The sequence below is a fragment of the Mastomys coucha genome, unplaced genomic scaffold (genome assembly GCF_008632895.1).
Source record: "Mastomys coucha isolate ucsf_1 unplaced genomic scaffold, UCSF_Mcou_1 pScaffold8, whole genome shotgun sequence".
Lineage (NCBI taxonomy): Eukaryota > Metazoa > Chordata > Mammalia > Rodentia > Muridae > Mastomys > Mastomys coucha.
In genome coordinates this window covers 28,180,742-28,201,280 of record NW_022196914.1, presented here as the reverse complement: position 1 = coordinate 28,201,280, position 20,539 = coordinate 28,180,742, and the positions used below count along the sequence as shown (strand labels likewise).

Below are 20,539 nucleotides of genomic sequence, written 5' to 3'. Positions count from 1 at the left end.
TTCTTCTTCTTCTCCTTCTCCTCCTTCTCCTCCTTCTTCTTCGTCTTCTCCTTCTTCACCTTCTTCACCTTCTTCTTCCTCCTCCTTCTCTTTCTCTTCCTCTTTCTCCTTCCCCTTCTCCTTCTCCTTCTTTGTCTTCTCCTTCTTCTTCACCTTCTTTTTCCTCTTTCTCCTTCTCCTTCTCCTCCTCCTCCTCTTCCTCCTCCTTCTTCTTCTCCTCCTTTTTCTCCTTCTCCTTCACCTTCTTTTCCTTCTCCTCCTCCTCCTCCTCCTCTTCCTCCTCCTCCTCCTCCTTCTTCTCCTTTTACTCCTTCTTCTCCTTCACCTTCTTTTCCTCCTCCTCCTCCTCCTCCTCCTTCTTCTTCTACTTCCTCCTCCTTTCCTTCCTCCTCCTCTCCTTCCTCCTCATCTTCTTCCTCCTCCTTTTCTTCCACTTCTTCCTCCTCTTCTTCTTCATCTTCCTCTTCTTCTTCCTCTTCTTCTTTTCTTTTCTCTCTAGTAGTTGGTCTTTCTTATTGTAAAATTCCTTATATTCCGTATCCTGTTGTTTATGCAGAACAAAGACACCATCTTGCCTCCTTCCTGTTCTCACAGCTGCTGCATTCTATAGACTTCTTTGAACTCTCTGCAAGTCTTTTCTCTTCCTTGGGCTCCCTGCTTAGGGTGTAGATGGTCTGGGAGAGAAAGAGCCTCCTCTTCAACCTCCAGGGAGGGATGTAAGATTCAGCAAGCATAGGTGACAGCTGGACCATCATTGGATATCTTCAGAAGTGTTCTTTCCTGTGTCAGGTTCAGCTTAACTGATGCTGTCCCTCATGTAAATTGATTCTTAAAATATCACATCATCCTCCATCATTCTTCTTGTGTAATATCCAAGAATATCTTCTGAGGTGTCATCCCACCAGGTCCTGACCCTCATCACTTCCTCAGTTTACCCTATCTTTACCCTGACTATTCCATGGGAAATATGTTCCTGCAAATACCACCAGAACTTGAATACACTCTATATTTTCTTTCCATCATCCTCTCGTATAACTTCTAACCGCTGAGACTCTCACCTCCCCATTCTGTCCTTCACTTTCCCTTCCCTCTTGACATTTAATTACTGGGTTAATTATTTGGCTTTTTCTATAAAGGGATCTCTTGAAGGTAGAATACCTATCTGCACTCTCAAGGACTTAACCCTCTCTAGTGAGTCTTGACATAAAAAAGTTCTATTTTTTCTCATTATTTATGAAAGCTTATTTGTTGACCACATCAAGAAGATTCATATATCATTTTGGGTTGAACCCATTCTAGCACACCAAAACACCTCTGAAACCTACCTTATTGAATACCCGCTCTTCATGAACTTAACTCATAGCTGCCTTTATCTAGCTGGTGCCTCAACCACCCACAAGACCTCTATTTTCCTTAGCTCTTTACAAATAAAACATATACCTCAGATACTATATGTTTGTGAAGTACTTGAATTTGTAACTTGCACTTGAATTTGTTTTTCTTCCCAATCACATTTTACCTTGGTGGGGGTGGATGGGTGGATATTAATCTTGTTACAAGAATCTACACCCTGGCTGGGTATGATGGTGCACATCATTAATTCCAGCATGCCAGAGATAGAGGTTGAAGATATCAGTGAGGCCAGCCTGGTCTAAACAGTGAGTTCTAGGTCAGCCAAGGCTACACAGAGAAATAATGATTAAAATAAAAAAAGAAGTTTACCACAGTCATCTCACTATTGCCTAACTGCTAGACATGCCTGCCAAACCCACCTTCTCTTGGATTGTTTATGAGAGAAACATCCTTGTTCACAGTCTAGACTTTATTATCTAATTTAGTACAGTGACATCTAAAGTGCCTATTTATTTTATATAACAGTCTAGTATTATGGCAAAATAGACTGAAAGGCATAGATACTACATAAGAACTCTAGGCCACATTTCACCTTGTGTCTACACTTGTTGTTCCCCAATTCTTCTCTAGAACTTACAGCAAATAGTTGCTGGACTCATGAAACATTTCCCTTTACTTATTTTCTTTAAAATTTTATCAGTTATTATTAAACTTGGATAAAAAAATCCAAGTTTCTTAACATGTTAACAAGTTAATATGTTATCAATATGTGTACATAAGAAGCCATGATACTTTACAGGTCCTCATGATGTCTAGCCATTTCTGGATGCCTTATTGTAACTATCTGGAAAACACTGATCCTATGTAAATATTAATATAAGCTCAGTGTTGTATGAGTAAAAGGAAAAGGGATATCTGTCTGTCTTTCTTCTGTCTCTTGAGGGGAGGAAGCAGAGAGAAAATGGTGAGTAATGCTATGTGTTTGGGTATCACCAAGATACCCTTTATGGTGATCCACAAAGAAGCATCTATTTTTTTCATTCTACTAAGAAACTTGGTTCAGACCAATGACCAAGACCATTGGGAGAACATGAGAAAAGGTAATGTACTTGTTAGCCTTTGACTATCTTAAGACCACCCTATAATCCATACATCCATATCCTTCAAGTTCCATGCTCAGTGTTGGGGTGTGACTTAGATAAGGTTTTACTCCTATGAAAAGACACCATGACCAAGACAAGTCTTATAAGGGACAACATTTAATTGGGGCTGGCTTATAGGTTCAGAGGTTCAGTTCAGAATCATCAAGGAGGGAGCATGAAAGCATCCAGTCAGGCACAGTCCAGGAGGAGCTGAGAGTTCTACATCTTCATCTGAAGGCTGCTAGCAGAATACTGGTTGCCAGGCAGCTAGGGTGAAGGTCTTAAGCCCATGGCACAGTGAGACACTTACTCCAGCAAGGCCACACTTACTCCAATAAGGCCACACTTTCTAATAGTGCCACTCCCTGGGCCAAACATATGCAAACCATCACAGGGTGTTTCATCCAGGCCCAGGCATGACAGGAAGAACCAGAGACTTTTGGCCACCAGCTATCCAGCATCATCTGGAAAAGTGAAGCCATTCCTGGGCCACAGCTGAGGCAGAGACAATAGCTGATGATTAAGAAGAAATGGAGTGGAAAGAATCTGAGGCCATCCTTATGGTCTAATAAGCTATCCTTGGCTATGCTTCTGTGTGCACTGTATTTATCCCAGGCAATAGTCTTGCTCCTATCATGATCTAACACAACATCTTCGTTCTTTGCCAGCTGAGAAACAGATTCTCAGCCACCAATGATTTACTTGATGATTATGTTTCATTTTATCTTTTCTTTCTTTTTTTTCTATTATGTTTTATCTAGAAGTAGAAACATTCTGGTTTTAAAAGTAGTTATGACAAATGTTATGTCCATAATTTCTCAATGCATATTATTTTTGAAAGAAAGATTAGCTTATAATAAATCTCTTGAGAAATGTTATTTTTTTTTTTTTGTCTTTTTAAATGTTCTGTTCTGCTTAAAATCTGGTACTCAGTTCTCTTATTCTTTCCTTCTCAAATCTCCATCACTGGCTGAATTTAGCCTCTAATTAGTCTCGCTTCATGTTCCTAAAGAAGATCCTTGATAGTCCACTGCTCTAAAATTTCATTTTCCTTCCAGTTTTCTCTATTCTCAGAGTGATTATAATATTTTTGAATCACATTTTAGTTTTCTTAGAAATTTTTTTGATGGTTCATGGACTTAGCCAGCTGCAGAATATTTGGAGACTCCTCTGAACATTAAAAAAAAAAGCATTTTATCTTTAAATATCTCTATAATTCTTTATACTTAGAATTTAAAAATCTGTTAATTTCTTTACAATCATTACTGAGATGTAGTATGTATTGGTATATGAGGACTCAATCCTTTTATCTCAGGAATGTATTTATATGTTTTTATTGGATATTTCCTTCATTTAAATTTCAATTGTTTTCCCCTTTCCAGTTCTCCCCTTGGGAAACCCCCTATCACATCCCTCCTCCCCTGCCTCTATGAGGGTGCTCCTGCACCCACCCATGCACTCTCATCTTCCCACTCTGGCATTCCCCTACACTGGGGCATCAAATACCCTCAGGCCCAAGGGCCTCTCCTACCACTAATGTCCAACAAGGCCATCCTCTACCACATATTTGGCCAGTGCCATGGGTCTGTCCATGTGTGTCTTTGGTTGGGGGTCTAGTCCCTGGGAGCTCCAAAGGATCTGGCCTGGTGACACTGTTGCTCCCTCCATGGGGCTGCAAACCCCCTCACTCCTTCAGTCTCTTCTCCAACTCCTCCATCTGGGACCCCTGCACTTAGTCCAATGGTTGGCTGTACGCATCGACCTCTGTATTTGTCAGAGCCTCTCAGGAGACAGCCATATCAAGCTTCCATCAGCAAGCACTTCCCGGCATCTGACTTTATATGGGATGGATCACCTGACGTCTTGAGAGATATTTACTAGTTTTCCATGTGGATATGATATAGAGACCGGAGAAGGCATTATCTAAATAGCCATCTTTTCCATCCTAAAGGAATGAGTTTCTTAACTACCAGCAAGCACATGTAAAAGAATAAATAGCAAATAGCAGGCAGGCAGGTAGGTAAGTAGATAGGCAGGGAAGTGTCACCTCAGATATCAGTTTGAATGAGAATGTCTCCCATAGTGTCATGCATTGCAATACTTTGTCCTCAGTAGATGGCACTGTTTGGAGATACTTAGAAGGTGTGGCCTTGCTGGAGGAAGAATGTCACCAGAGGCAGGCTTTGAGTTTAAAACAGTAGTTATCAACCTTCCTAATGCTGTGACTCTTTTAATACAGTCCCTTGTGTTGTGGTGACACCTCCCCAACTATAAAATTATTTTCACTGCTACTTCATAACTTTAATTTTGCTACTGTTATGAATCACAATGTAAATATGTTTTTGGAGGTAGAGGTTTGCCGAAGAGGTCATAACCCACAGATTGAAAACTGCTGGTGTAAATGCTCATGGCATTTCTAGTTTGCTCTCTGTGTCTTGTGCTTGTGGGTCAGGATATGAGCCATCAGATTCACCTCAGTCACCCTGACTGCCACCTCTGCCTCTGCTGCACTACCATGGAATCTAATCCTTTGGAAACCAAATAAACATGTCTAGAAGAATACACTGCCTTGATCATAGTATTTCCTCACAGGAACAGAAAAGTCACTAATACAATAACCAAATCAGGCACTTAAAATACTTGTCAGAAATCAAATGGAAAAGACTGTAAGGCCTTCAGCTAGGATTCTTAATAGTGTGAGTCTTAGGTATGGCAGTGTCCCCTCTAGTGTGCTTCTAAGTAAAGAACAAATCTCAGCAAGTGACAAATCACAATGATCTCTGTAGGAAACGGTTCACCTTCTTGTAGTTCTCAAGGGTACAGGGTTTCTCTCTGTGGCTGTTCTCTCCTCCACCTCTCAGACAAGGACTCTTAGAGGACACGTAAAGACATGCTTAGGTCTGAAATGGAGGTGGGGACAATTCCACCCTCAGAGCTAGCTTCTTGGGAAGCTTAAACAGCACATGACAATTTACAGTTTCATAGATGTCTGTGGGCCCTGCCTATGTCGAATCTGCACTATTTCTCACCGCACACACCCATTCTGGCTACCTTCACCTTTGCTTCAGTTGCCATGGTGTTAGAATATAATCACTTACCTTACAGCAGAATAAGTCTCCCAGATCTTCCCTTCTTCTAGGACCTTTTAAACAAATCTTTATGTGTTTCATCATTCCATTCATGTTTCTCTCTCTCTCTCTCTCTCTCTCTCTCTCTCTCTCTCTCTCTCTCGCTCTCTCTCTCTCTCTCATTGCTTATTTTGCAAAGTAACTTTGTCACTAAAGTACTTTCAATCAATCCTTCATTAGATGACTCTCTGCAGTCTATTTTTCTGTAGCCTGGTGAGTGAGCTCAGGGTCTCCCTGTTAAAGGCTCTGAGCCAGGTCTGTTTTCTGGAACTATTTAATAAATATTTTATTCTAAGATAAAAATCCTCAGCTGGAGAAAGCAGGATTATCATGCTAGCAAACTAAGCACACGTCCTCAGTCAGTTCAAACAGCTAGAAACATTTCAACCTGTGGAGAGGTGGCACTACTTTCTTGCCCATTTATCTCCTGCTCTGATTTTTCTAAGAGGATTTTGCAAGTTTATAATAAAAAATCCCTACAATGTTGAAACTGTTTATGTGTTTTTTTATTTTTTATCATGGAATTTTTATATAAATGTTTGTGAATAATCCATTATTGGCATATAATTTGCATGACAGAAAATTGACTTTGATTTTCACAATATTCTGAGTTGTACAATAATTACTACAATTGACATTTAACCCGTGCTAAAGTTATATATAATTTAATTCCAGTATAATCTTGAATTGAACAGAACTGAGACCAGATAAAACTAAAACTGTGACAGCCAATCCTGGAAGGAAAGAAGAAACTGTGAGACTGGGAACATGAGATGAAACATGAAATGAGAACACCAGAGGCCAAGGGCAAAGCCCGGAGTCTGGTCTACATGAGACAAAGGAGATAAGTGAGGTCCATGAAGTGCTTTCACATAGCAAGGATGGGGATGTCAGAGTATCTGATGTGCTGTAGGCAAGGGAGCAGGGGAACCCTGGACTACAATGCTCAGCTGGACTTGGGTGTAGTCTCTGTGACAAACCAGGAAACTGATGCACTTAGGATTCAACCACTTTGAGAGTTCCTGTTCTATTTGTTCGAAAGGTGTTGCCATTAGAAATGTACAGAGGCTCCAACTCAGAAAACCTTCAAAGAAGTGACTTGCAAATCATTGACATGGCCAGGCCTAGGTAACAGGCTTCCCTTTGCTGAGAGTCAAAAGGGAGAGATGGGTTCATAAGAAACAGACCATGAGTGATCTTGGGGAGGAGGCGGGCAGCAGGGAAATGACATCTGAGATGAACTGGGCACAATATTTCCACTAGGAGAAAACTCTGTGCATATCTGTGGGTAGCACAATGGGGGCAAAATGAACCAGCTTCTCAGAGGTCACTGCCATCAGGTGGTCTACTTGCATTTATTTGAGCTGGAAGAATATACACTACCACCAAAGAAGAAATCTGAAAGCTAATCACAGACTGTTTTTAAGCTCATCGCCTCCACTCCTGTGAGTGGTACAGCCACTCTCTGTCTCTTGAGAATTTATGGTCAAGTGGTAGCAAGGGAAACTGCACATTAAGGTTTCTGGCTTTCCTGTCCAAGGAAACGAGTGTCCTTGTCTTTGCACAAGGAAAAGATACAGAGAAGACACTGGATAAGCATCAGCCTCGTGAATCAGGCAAGTCAAAATTGCTGCTCTTTACAGGTCAAGAGCCAGCCAATATATGTGCAGTTTTAGTAAAAAGGAACTTGCAGCTTGTTTTACAAAATACTGCTTCTCACAATGCACTTATATATTTTATCACTTTAGAAATAAGATACATAATGCACTTGGCTATTAAAAATAATATGAATAAAAATTAAGTTTTACTGTGAGTTAACATTTTAAAACAAGGAACTTTCCTTGAAAATACATACACATGCTGTAAGAGTAACTAGCCTGCTTAGAAAGTAATGGAACATGTTTGTAATTTATAGAAGGTCCAAAGCTAAACTTGTCAAATGAGTCTAACAGGCCTCTAGCTTTCAGGGGAATGTTCCATGTTCCAACCTGAGTTATGCATAAGGTTTAGAGCAGGACGCCATCATTCCAAGCTGCATTCTTAGCAGGAAAACTCTTTTAGAGAAAAACAAGTTGACAAGTGAGCAATAGAGACTTACTAAGGACAGTTACACACCACACCACACACACATACACACACACACACACACATCACACATACACACACACACACACACACACGCATACATTATATGCAATATTCATCTACCAACAGAACCTGTCATTACAACTAAAACTACTTAGGTACATGTAAAGATACAGGGTTTAAATAGGCAATAGACTAAAGCAAAAGGGAAACATTAAGTCAATAGAACTGAAGAGGCATTGCCTTGTGACTCAGTTGGTAAAAAGGGGTGAGGACAGAGTCAGTAAGACTGGGCCCTTTTGTAGCTCCCAAGCCTAACTGAACACTAACCCACAAAACCCAGAGATACTAATGGCTTGGGACCAGATAATACAATAAGCACAATACACCAAAATACAGCAAGTTATAGACTTAGGGTTTCCCAATGACTGTCAAAGCTATACTACATTATACTGTACGACCACAGCAGTTGTCTTAAAAATGCAGAAGCTTGATTAAAGTCCTTTATCTAACACTTTTAATGATATAAATTGCAAGAACAAAGTCACAGGTAGACTTGCTGTAGGCAGCACTGCCTACTGTGGATCATCTATCTGTGGATGTAAGGTTAGAATGCAATTAAGTGAGGTACATTTATGGGATGGGGGAGTAGCCAATCCACAAGATCATTTAAATCAGACTTCCCTGTGAAAGATTCTAGAAGGAGTAGCATTTAAAAGCTAATTGATCCTAGCTGTGGTTTTTGTCTCATCCCTGTAATCTCACTGTGCTAGACTATTTTCATTCATGTTATTTTTAATAAAGCTGCTCAAATATTATACTCATATGGATATGGAGTTTTTTGTGTCATGCAAGTTCATATGTTGATGACCTCAACAATAACGTAAATGTATTAGGAAACAGTGCCTCCTAAAGTGGAGACAGCAGGATCAGGAGTTTGAGGTCAGTTTAGGCTAAGTGGTGATTTTCAGACTAGCCTGGCTACACAAGACTATTTCCAAAAATCTAAACAAAGAGACCTATCACAGAAATTCCTCTGCACTTATGAGCATGGTGTGAACAGGTGGCCCTCTCCAAACCAGGAAGACAGCTTTCTCTAGACACCATCCAGCTCACACTTGGGGACTGGACCTTTAGATTCAGTACTCCCAGATTACCATTAAATCACAGTATTAGAACCACCCTCCCTACATAAGAGTACAAATAAAATATCCAGGAAGAGTGGACAGGTTGACAAGGATAAGCGTACATTGTGGGGTCCACTTGTCATGACAATACAGGCACATGGCTGTGCTTGAAGGTAAGTGTTTGGAATTTAAGACTTTGAATGAGAAGACAGCAGAAAATCATCTAATAGAAGGCAGAGTTCCTACCTGTGGCTAGATAGATGATGTGGACAAGCACGTCCCTGCCTTGCACAACATCGACCGCCAAGTGGGAGAAGCGGCTGTTGTCTTCCATGAAGGAGGGCACTGTGGTCACTGGCTGCACCACTTCATGCATCAGAATGAACTTCTGAGCATCCTGTAGGTTTCTTTCCGTCAGGTTTACGTACAGGCCCTGGTCCATGGTGCCGCACTGCAAAACAAGACAGGCCAGGTTATAAAAGCCGGCCACCTGGATGCCCACAGCTCATGTGGCTGCCAGATGGAGGCGTAAATGGAACAAGCTGCAAACAGAGTAAGCCAGGATGCCTTACTGAGTGTGCAGCTGAATCAGTCCCTCCATCTCCCTTTGACTCCCATCCTCCTGTTCTCCCACTGTAGATGGAAAGTCACCATATTTGCAATCTCTCAAAGTACGGTAAAGGGAATATGAAACATTTTAAAAGGAGCAGGACTGTTGTTGACGCTAGTTTGAACAGCAGATTCGAAGACTCCCCTCCTGGTCTGTCAGGTCTCTTGGGAGCTGTCTGTCCACTTGCAATACAATTTTATCTGACTGATGAAGCTGAGCTGACATTGACCATGAAGCAATTGAGCTCATACAGATGTACATATTTTCTGGCTACCATAGCAGGTTGGTTCACAAGCAACCCTGAACTTCATGGTGATACCTTGGTGCTTATCTTAATCTGTAAATAGCATCTCTTACGAGAGCTACACAGATACTGTGGCTGCTCTAAATTTATTTGTATTTTTGATTTCAGGAGAATTTAAAGTAATAGGTGAGAATCTGGGAATTTGCAACAGAAGACAGTAAGTTGGTAATGAGAGAAGAGAAAAGCAGTGAGGAAAAGAGGGCTGACAAAGGTGGGGAGGGGGAGATGGAGAGAGAGGAAGGAAGGAGCAATTTGCAGGAAGTGTCAATTTCATGAGGCTGATTTGAGATACACAGCAAGCCTAGAAATTGTGGATTAATCTCAGAGTCATGTGGAAGGATGCTGGCAGGTGTTATAAACAACAGGACGTGGCAAGGACAAGGTAAGAGAGCAGGTGAGAGAGAGAGCACTGATTTTTCAGAGCTCAGCTAGGAACCAGAAAAGTACCCATCAACCTATCTCATTTCCTTTATAAACTCTAAAGGCTGGTATAGGAAATGAGGTTCCTCAGCTCTGTCCCTATATAGCAGGGGTATTGGGGTCCACACTGCTTAAAACTATCATTTATAACATGTCATTTCCAATACGTGGTTTTTATAACAGGTTAGAGGTCCAGGAGTAGAAGATGGAAATTACTTTTTGAAAGTCAATTATATTTTTGTAGCATTTGATAAAATATCCTATATCCTATAAAATGATAGGCTGATTATGGAGTTAGAGAAACCTGGAGTTAAATGCACTGCTCACAACTAGTGAGTGATGAATTTAATTTCACATCCTAGTTTTGAGCACCTTGACATCATGTAAAGGATGTGTTCAGGGTAAAGCTGAGGCCTGCAGAAGATGGCCTGTAGCCTCCAGGGAGTCCCAGCCTCTCAATTTGTCTCCTCAAATGCTAAAAGGTTTGGAACACATGGGCTGTGCACATATCTCATATCTCATGGCTGATGTGAAGTAGTGAGAGGAAAGCCTTTATAAATGAAAGTCCTTGTAAATGCCAAGAATAAGACAACATTCCTGATAGCTCAGAAGCTAGGCAACCAATCGTACATGCATCTGTCTTAAAGCAGGCAGGATGTCCATGGTTCATGGAGCTGTGGTATCCAGAGAGAAATAAGTGAATGTGAATGAATAATGGGGTACATAAATGGACAGATAATTCCACATGCACTTGTCTTGGTGTCTGAGAAGACTGCACCAACAGATTTTACACGGATAGCATTTTAACGTAATAACACTCAAAGCATGGGCATACTGCTTATTAGGAATGTGTATGTGTGGTTTTTAATATTTTAATTGTTATTAATTTTAAGTGTTTGTATGTGTGAGTGTATGCTCACATGTGAGTGTGTATGTATGAGTGTATGTGTATGTGTGAGTGTGTGTGTGTGAGTGTAGGTGCCCACATGGGCCAGAAACATCAGATCTCTCTTTAGCTGGAGATACAGGTGATTGTAAGGCCCTTCATATGGGTTTTGGGAATTGAATTTGGGTCCTCTGGAAAGGTGATGTGAGCTCTTAACAGCTAAGCCATATTTCCAGGCCCCCAGAAACAGTTATTAAAAGTAAAAAAAAGATCACCACTTGGTCTGAAACCTTTCCAGTTGACAGCTAATTCTAAAACTGATTGTGTGTTCAATTTGTATTGAAGTCAAAGACAATACTTGAAATGTGGGTAGCAACAATGGCTTACCTGCTGGCTTCGATTGCATAAAAGTAGTGTTTATATGTGCATGCTGTTTTAAGACAAATGGCATTCTGAAAACCAGCAGGTATAGTCTAAAAGCAAGGACCTCCACTCCCCTTGAAAAACAGATATAGAAGCCTAAGGGGCAATCAGAGTGCTAAGATGGAGCACGTCTCATGTAAGCTGTCTGCCTGTATTGTCATGGGCTATATTTGAACAGTTTTCCACTGCTTCTTCCTGTTACCATCTTATAATAAATATCTCACCTCTTTCCAATATTTGGAAACTATTCAAAATTACTGCATGTGTTTCTTGCTGCATAGCAACTCACCAAGCTCTCTAAGGGCAGAAAATTTTCCAACTGATCCTTACTTACTGGTCTGCCCTAGTTACTGTCAGGTACTTGCTACCCTAGGGACCCCATACAAGAAGAAACCACACACAAAAAAATGGAAAAGTACATTGCTTGTGTTTTCATGTGGCTTACAGCCTTCAGTATCTGTCATGCCAATGCCTGTTCAAACAAGATCATTAATTCTATAATTGCTAGGAAAATAATAAATGCTCATATGTTATCTATTTCAAAGGTAGCATGTTAATCCCTTTTCCAGACACCCATACTTGAAGGTCAAGCCCAAAATAGACCAACTTCATCCCAGACTACATGATTTCCATGGTGTCTATGCCCACTGGATTCCCTGTTCCTTCCCATTTTACTGCCAACACATGTGTGTACTCGTGGATTCTCAGGATGCAGCTAAATCTCAGTCTGAGTCCCAAGCAGTCTTCCCCGACTGCTCCTACACTCCCATATTCTCCTTTTGGCTGCATCATTTCTCATTTTTGGTAGTAAAATCTGGAGAAGGTTTGGGAGCCAGTCACCTAGCTATTCTCCAGCTGTGCTGCACAGTGTTTTATGTGGCTGATGATTTTATGGGGGCTTAAGATCTCCTATTTCTACTAGGGCAGACAAATGCCACTGAGAGTGGCTTTGAGAATGTGGCTGATAAGGGTGACTAGTAGCTTTTGTTGTGTTATGAGTTTTACTGAGCTTTTGAAGTATGATATATTTCTCTTCCTAGATTTTTTTCCTGAATCAGCTCCTCCAGTTAATTCATTTTTTCCTATTGTAGAAATGTCACATAAAATTCTAATTGTCAATATGAAAATCAAAACAACAATAATAACAACAATAACAAATATAAATATTATTGTTAGTTATTGTCAATGTTGGGACCCTTATGTCTTAGGGAGGGATCGTTGGTTGAAAATGAGTTCCTACTCTCTGCCAGTCTAGGTGAGCGCTTGAACATCAGTCAGGAACTTATGGCAATGTGGCTATTAACACAATCTAGAAATGGAAACACATACCTGTAGATGGGAACACACATACACAGATATCACCACCACTATAATCTGTAACTTTAGTTTCCTGGAAGTGTTAAATGTATGCTTGGAGAATGATGTAAGCTGAACCATCTTAGTGCTTGTCACATGTGCTACCTCTGTGCATGTCTCCTTTATTGTTCAGCATGGAACTAAATGAAAGCAAGTCCTTCAGTGTTATTTTGGTATTGTATAACATAAGGGGACTTAGATGTGCTACAGATATATCCCAATGCATGAGCTAAAAGATACACATTGCATGGAGTTCATAAAGGATTATAAGTTTGCCGAATCGCTGAATTCATTGTGGAAAGCTGCAATCCAACAGACGATGCAATGGAGGATGCTCTAAATGTAAGTGTCTTTGTTCATTTTCTTAAGCTTCAGGTCTTAATAAAACAGATTTTTTAAAAGGGATAATATATTTTCATCTTTATATTGAATAGGAGACGCATTTGAAATATGTAATTACTCAACATGAAGGACACAGAAGACTCAAGACAGATTGTTCTCAGGAGTCTTTTCAATCAAATGTACTGTTTAGTAACCATGCACAGTGGCTTATACTTCCAAAGTTTACTTGTATCCCTCCCTCCCCTGTGTATCAAGGAAGTAATGAGAAGATGCTAAACATTTTGCCCAAGGAAAGCAGTAAAGGACAATTATGATACTCAAACTAGTTACCTTATTCTTAACCCTATCCTCTGCCAAAAGTCTTAAAATATTGAGATGAAAAAAAGCTCAGTTGTAGTTGATTGATGCTTACCAAAATCTACATGTAAAACTTTAAACTTTTTTAAAGCCCAATTTCCTCAGAAGTCATGAATTTTATGATTTGGGATGTTAAACCAACCAAAATTGGAAGGAAGGACTCAATTATATCACGAATCAATGATTGCTACTAACAGGAATTTAGTTGCTTGAAATAAAGATTTTACCTTTGCTGGCACAGGTAAGATCCCAGCTTAATCCCTAAGCAGCTGTGGCCCTGGATATATGGCCTACCCTGAGACTCTATGCCTCTCTCTGTATATAGAACAGTGTCACTCATATGGCATTGATGTCACATGTATGGTTTCATAGGTGACATATTGGACTAAGTGTCTGCAACTTGATGATGTTAAATATTTTGCCTGTGTTGTTATTAACAGACCCATAGGGAAGGCTGTTCTTATGTGTGCTGCACTCAAATTCTTATGTAGAGTCTATCTCTCAGCATGGCAGTAGTTGAAGATAGGACCTCCAGGAAGCATTCGATGGCATAGGAGTCTGACTCAGTGGAATGGAGGAAGAAACACCAGGGATGATTCTTTCTTCTAAGGGATGATATAAGGAAAAGCTAGTCATCTTCAACACCTGTGGTGGTTTGAATATGCTTGACCCAGGGAATGGCACTATTAGGAGGTGTGGCCTTTTTGAAGCAGGTAGGGTCTTGTTAGAGAAAGTGTATCCTTGTAGGGATGGATTTTGGGACCTTTCTCCTAGCTGCCTTGAAGCCAGTCTTCTGTTAGCCTTCAGAACAAGATGTAAAACTCTCAGCTCTTCTAGCCATGTCTCCCTGGATGCTGCTATGGTTCCTGCCATGATAATAAGGTACTGAACATCTGAAACTATAAGCCAGTGCCCATTAAATGTTGTCCTTTATAAGAATTGCCTTGGTCGTGGTGTCTCTTAACAGCAATAGAAACCCTAAGCAAGACAACACCTCACCAGAAAATGATCCTGCTGTCACATTGATCTTGAAGGTGTCGTCTCCAAACTGTGATGAAACAGGGGACTCTCTCTTTTTTTTTTAATACTATCTAAACTGCAGTATTTTGTTACAGTAGCTTAAGCAGATGCATAGACCTGTGGTCTGAAGGACAAAATAAAGAGCTCCATCGCCAGGTCTCTGCTTCTTCTGAGCATTGGAGGTGGGATGGTTCACAAAGACATCACAGCTTGAACATTCTAATTGGGTGACTGAAGGATGAATCCACACCAGTCAGACTTCTTTTCCTAGCAGCCACTGCCACAGTCCACCTTCCCAACAGGAAGCCTCACCATGCTTGCCAATTAGAGCTCCAATTCTGTTTGTCAAGAGCCATTGCTCTGTGCCCTGGGCCCTATTCATTGGAACATCATTCATTAAGGATCAGAGATTTGGGGCACACAGTCCATCATCATTAGCACTAATTGAAGACCGGATTCCTAGCCTACTGCAAAAGACTGCCCTTTTTCGGTTAAGGATCAGTCACCACAACTCACAAAGGCCCCCTTTTTCTCATCTAGGCGCCATAGTCCACAAAAGGCTTGTTCTATTGATACTCCCTAAGCCCGGGATGGTGCTGTCCTGCAGGGGGCAGGAGACTGCAGCTTCACTGTGCAAGCAGCCAAGGTTTAATTGCTCAGGCTTGCTATGTTGAGTTTCTTCATTCTTAAAAGAGGATACTCGTAATGCCCTCTTCCCCTGAGATTACCTGAAAATTGGGGTTGGGGTTGGGATAAGGCAGCCAGGCTGAGCGAGAGTTCTCTTGGTACTTGAAGGGTCCATTGAAGGCCTGTGAGATGGCGCTCAGGTTGAAGACACAGACAGCAGAGGCAGCAATGCTGTTTCTGGAGAATGAGAAAGAAGGAACAGGCTGGTCAGAGCCCAGAGTGACCTCAACTGACCCCAGGGTAACATCTACCTTTAGCTATTTCAAGCTTACTTGAGACTCTTATATATACAAAGAGGATGAAGCCAGGGCAATGTTCAGGGCTTCCTTGGGATTTCCTCATGTGAAAACAAACATTCAGATAATGAAGTAAGGATCCATAGCAGATATGACCCTGCCAGCTGGGACTAAATTCACACAGCTACAAGAAGAGCAACAAGGAATTTCGAAAAGCTTCCTGAATTTTAAATTCTAGAGAAGACAGGCTTTGTCTTCCAGTGGGTGGAGCCACCCATCCATTTTGCCATCTCTCTTCCACCTGTATCTCTGGCTCCTATAGGTGGCACCTGGCCAACCTCTGTTTTCTATTACATCTCCAGGTATTTGTGTTTGTCATTTTTAAAAATATAATAAACTGAATGTATTTTGCAGGGAGTGCCTGTCAGATTTGTCTCATTTATTATTTAAAGGGGATTATAAATCTAAAGGGTCAGCAAGAAAAAAAATTAAGAGAGCACTGACATGAAGTTGTGAAGCCTTAATTCAGAATTCAGGCTCTACTAGAAAGCTGCAGGCAGAAGGCTCGGCAAGGTCAATGCCCTTTGACTAAGCATGGGGATAGCAAATGCTTCTTTCTCAAATTTGCATTTCAAGCGGGCTATCTGTCTCAAACGAAAATGAAGTCCAAATGAGGGGCACAAATGTATTTTCCATATTAATGCACTGAGCCAATATTTGGTCAGAAATAAGCCAGTGTTTTTTTTTTTTTTTTTTTTTTTTTTTTTTTTCTACATCTTAGAGAAAAACCACAAAACTTTCAAAACTTCACATCTAAGTATCTGGAAAGCAATGAGGAGGGGGAAGGACAGAGCCCAAAAGATTTTCCTAATTTTAGTAAAATCTCGGCATCTTCTTAAGGTAAAAGACACGTCCCTGTAAGGGAAATGAAACCTATTCATTGAGATCCTGACACAGGCTCATAGATGGGGAGCGGACCCTGGCTACTTTGCAACAAAAGATCAGGATTTGAATTGTGATATTTCTGTGAGAAGTGTATGGTATCAAAGAACATCTCATAGAAGATGGTGTTTGTTCTGGGAGTCCAGCTCTAAGAAAGAAGATTTTTAAAAAAGTAGGTGCTTGATGTGGATTTATTCAGACTGATACTCTTATCTTTCTTTTCACTATCTTTGGAAAAGTAGAATATAAACATCTCCTAAGTTCAAGGAGTAAATAGATTTGGGGCATATGGGTGAACTTTGGTCATACTCAGAGAAATAACTATTCTGGGTCAAGAGCAGACACCCAAAACACCAAGGGCTAGCCTCAGCCAGTAACCTGACAGATGAGGGGGAGTCCATAGTAATTGTAATACCACCTTGAGCCTCCTGCTAAGCTTTGGTGCATACACCATCTAGTACTCCACAAGGAGTCTATAGATCCTAAAAGGACCCTAAGGTTCTAGACAGACAGAGAGATGAATCAGCCTATGCCACAAACTGTAGAGGGTGAAGCAGCTATCTTCTACTTTCCACATGACCCTCAAATCCATTTCCTTGGCTAAGATGCCAAGTGCAATGACAACTACATCCTCTTCTCCTCAGAGACACTAACTTATTCTGAACTGAGATGACATGGACATGGCTGTCAGCTCAGGGACCCCCTAAGAAGTCCTAGCAGCTGCTCATCTGAGCTGGCAAAGGGTACATTTCTCTTTGACTATGTTGAGCATAGTGTCATTGATAAAGCATTCATCCTCTGTCTTTTATATTTTACTTACTCTGAAAGAGGTAGGTGGGGAAGAAAGGGCTTATATGAGCTATATGAGGACCTCATCCCCATCATTTTCTTCCAATCTACCTACCCTCTTGAGTCAGATCAACCTGCAGAAATCAAAGTACATACCCAGTTCCTTTTGTAGGGTCTCCCCGACAGGCATGTGACCCCACCCACCTATGCACTACTACATCAATCTCTGAATAAGTTACTTAAAACTAGAAGCAACATTGGTCAACATATCTTTGGAACACAGGTATTCCATGTCGCCTTCTTGAGCAACAAAGCCGATTGTGTGGTGTAGTCAATACTGTATATTATCTCAGACCTTTCTTTAGAGACTCAGTAGATGAAAATGATGGAGGAATGGGGGCTGGCTGGAGAGGTGGCTCAGCAGGTAAGAGTGATTACTGCTCTTGCATAGACTCTGAGTTCAGTTACCTGAACCCTTATTGGGTGGCTCACAACTGTCTGTATCTCTAGTTCAAAGGATCTGAGACCTCCTGGCCTTCATGGGCACCTACATGTATGTGATGCACATAGGTACACATATATACATAAAAAATTTAAAGGTAATAATAATTAAATTTTATAATGATGCCAGGAACACAGTTGGTTAGTCCAGAATTATGGGGACTTAAATTTTGGTTCCAACTAAAGTAGAAGATATTTCAAAAGGTTCTTAAACTTTTCAATTCCGTTAGAAGAACAGTGCAGTCAAATTTTCTTCTAAGGCCCTCAAAACAACTTTACACTATATATACCTATACTTAGATATAATTAAACTCTACTATGTAGGTCGCATACTCTCTATACTACACACAGCTGTAGCGGTGAGACACTAACATTAAAAAAGCATTACTCACTTTTATGTATATAACTATCTGCCTGCATATATACATATATCACATGTGTGCCTGGTGCCCACAGAGACCACAAAGGGCATTCGATTTTCTGTAACTACGGTTGAAGACAGTTGTGAGCTGCCATGTGGGTGTTGAGAACAAAACTTTGTTCTTATGAAAAAGTTTCTAGTGTTCTTATCTGCTTAGCTATCTCTTAGCTTTCTGTCATCAGGATAGAAAATGTAAAAAACTTGAAAACAAACAGATAGATGACAAACAAACATTTCAGTAGTAATCCACCTCATGAAGTCCACCTGATGCCTAAGGATAAGAAAACTCAAGAGTCCCCAATGAGGGAAATGAGCCTAACTAGCATTCCACCCTTAAGTGCTAAGAAACAGCCACACAAAGCCATAGTTTCTAACTGAAGTCAGTCAGAGGATCTCTATTTCCCTCCTCAGTTTCCCCCTCCTTCCTTTACTCCCCTTCCCTCCCTCATTCCCTCCATCTCCCTCCCTTTCTCTTCCCCTCTCTTGCTCTTCAAGAATGTTGCTTCATGCAAGAAGGTAAGATAGAAGCCAGGGAAGGGAGGAGAGTTGGAGCACATCATGAAGTTGGTGAATAGCTGAAAGCAAGTGTGATGGGGATCTTTGTCTGTCTGGAGAGAACTTGATGTTGGGCGGCTTCTGATGGTGAACAATTTGCAATCCTGAACAGCACTTGAAATATTTTGACGACTCTAAATCCATTGTTCTTAACCTGTGGGTCATGACCTTTTTGGGGGTTGCATATCATATATCCTGTATATCAGTTATCTATATTACAATTCATAATGGTAGCAAAAATTACAGTTATGAAATAGCAATGAAGTAAATTTATGGCTGGGAGTCACCACAGCATGAGGAACTGTTTGAAAGTACTGCAGCACTAGGAAGGTTGGGAACCCACCTAGGAAAGGCACAGGCATAGAACCTGCAGAACTTCGGAAATGGGAGCTTTTGCTGCTGTTATTTCTGGCTCAGAGCCAGCAATTGGAGTGCTATGTAAGCCAAACTCCCAGAGTGTATAAAATTGATGTCAGTTGAGCAACTGAGCATTCATCTTGTGCGGCTGACACTATTTCTTAAACAAGGTTTTGAGAAGCAAATCAACTTTAGACACTCGAAATTGTTTTTTCTATGAAAAAGAAAATCTTCAAGTAGGAAAACTGATTGTGGGTTTGAGAGGCAGACCGACAACAGACAGGGCTGCTCTAAAGGGGATGTTGGCAAGCCATCCACACTACAGTCTTCTAACTTCACGTTGAAGTAAGATAGTCAGTGTAGTGAATGCTTATATCCAGTGGACATAAACACCCATTGATAGTGGTGAGTGTAGAGAAAAAGGAAGCAGGAGACCATGGTATCAAGGACTATTCAGAACACCATTTGTTGACAGGCTTCCTCTGGTACCAAAGTGATGTAAACCAAAGGAGAGGATGGAGGGATGGTTCAGTAGATAAAGTACTTCCTGTCCTAGTATGAGGCCTGAAGGACTCAGAACTCATGGAAAGCCATGCAAAAGGGGTGGCTCCCTATAATCTCAGCACTTGGAAAGCAGAGATCCATGAGACAGAATGGCTAATCCATGCCAAGATTGGCTAGTTCTATGTTCAGTGAGAGTCTGTGCTTTAATAAATAACAGAGATTGGGGAAGATAGCCAACATCAAGTGTGAGCTTCCAAACTCATACATATGCTGGAAAACATGTATACCCATACATGTATGCATATACAATATAAATCCATATCACACATAAACACAAACATAAAATATTAAAGGAAATACAGAGAGTGGAGAGAACATCACAGGGTAACCCAATGATGACTTTGGGCAGAGGTAAGATTTTCCAGGATGTAAGTCAGCCATCAACAATGAAACAGAAATGCAACCATGGATGTGGGTCAGTCTTCTACCTATGAGCACTCTTCTTGCATCTACTTTGAATTATTTATTTCAGAAAGAATTGTTGGACTTTTGTGTAGATTGTTAGATCTCCAGGTTGGAGCTCCAAGTCAGAACCTGCACTGTAGAACTAGAACCAGCACTGCTCATATAGAGGAGTGCATCCTGGAGTTCCTGCATGGTTCTCAACACCCCAGATGGGCAGTAGATACTCTCGAGATCTTCTCACAGAACCACAGCTAAAGAAAGGCAAGCCAATGGAGGGTCGTGAGGCTTCCCACCAAGGAAAGGCTGAGTGAGAGCTCAGAAACTTCCCAAGCTTTCCTAAGCCAGATACTATCCCAAGAGAAACACAAGGTGCTATAAGAGGAAAATAGCCACTGCGTGTCAGGTAACTGCAGAGGTCCAGGCAAGAATAATGTTCAGACATAATGATCACAAAATTCAGACTTTCTAGACAATGCTGCTTTTTTATGCAAAGATGTATGACTTTTCTACAAAAAAAAAAAAAAAAAAA

General features: G+C 40.9%; 1 protein-coding gene across 3 annotated transcripts in view; it reads right to left on the bottom strand.

Moving 5' to 3' along the window:
• Sema5a (semaphorin 5A) overlaps positions 1 to 20,539 on the bottom strand; it is a 441,538-nt gene that overhangs the window by 116,854 nt on the left and 304,145 nt on the right. For all 3 annotated transcript variants that reach the window (XM_031359853.1, XM_031359854.1, XM_031359855.1), the window contains 2 exons: positions 15,282 to 15,417; positions 9,082 to 9,286 (listed from right to left, as the gene is read on the bottom strand). In XM_031359853.1, the coding sequence (XP_031215713.1) occupies positions 9,082 to 9,286; positions 15,282 to 15,417 (341 nt within the window). The remainder of the gene's footprint in view (positions 1 to 9,081; positions 9,287 to 15,281; positions 15,418 to 20,539) is intronic.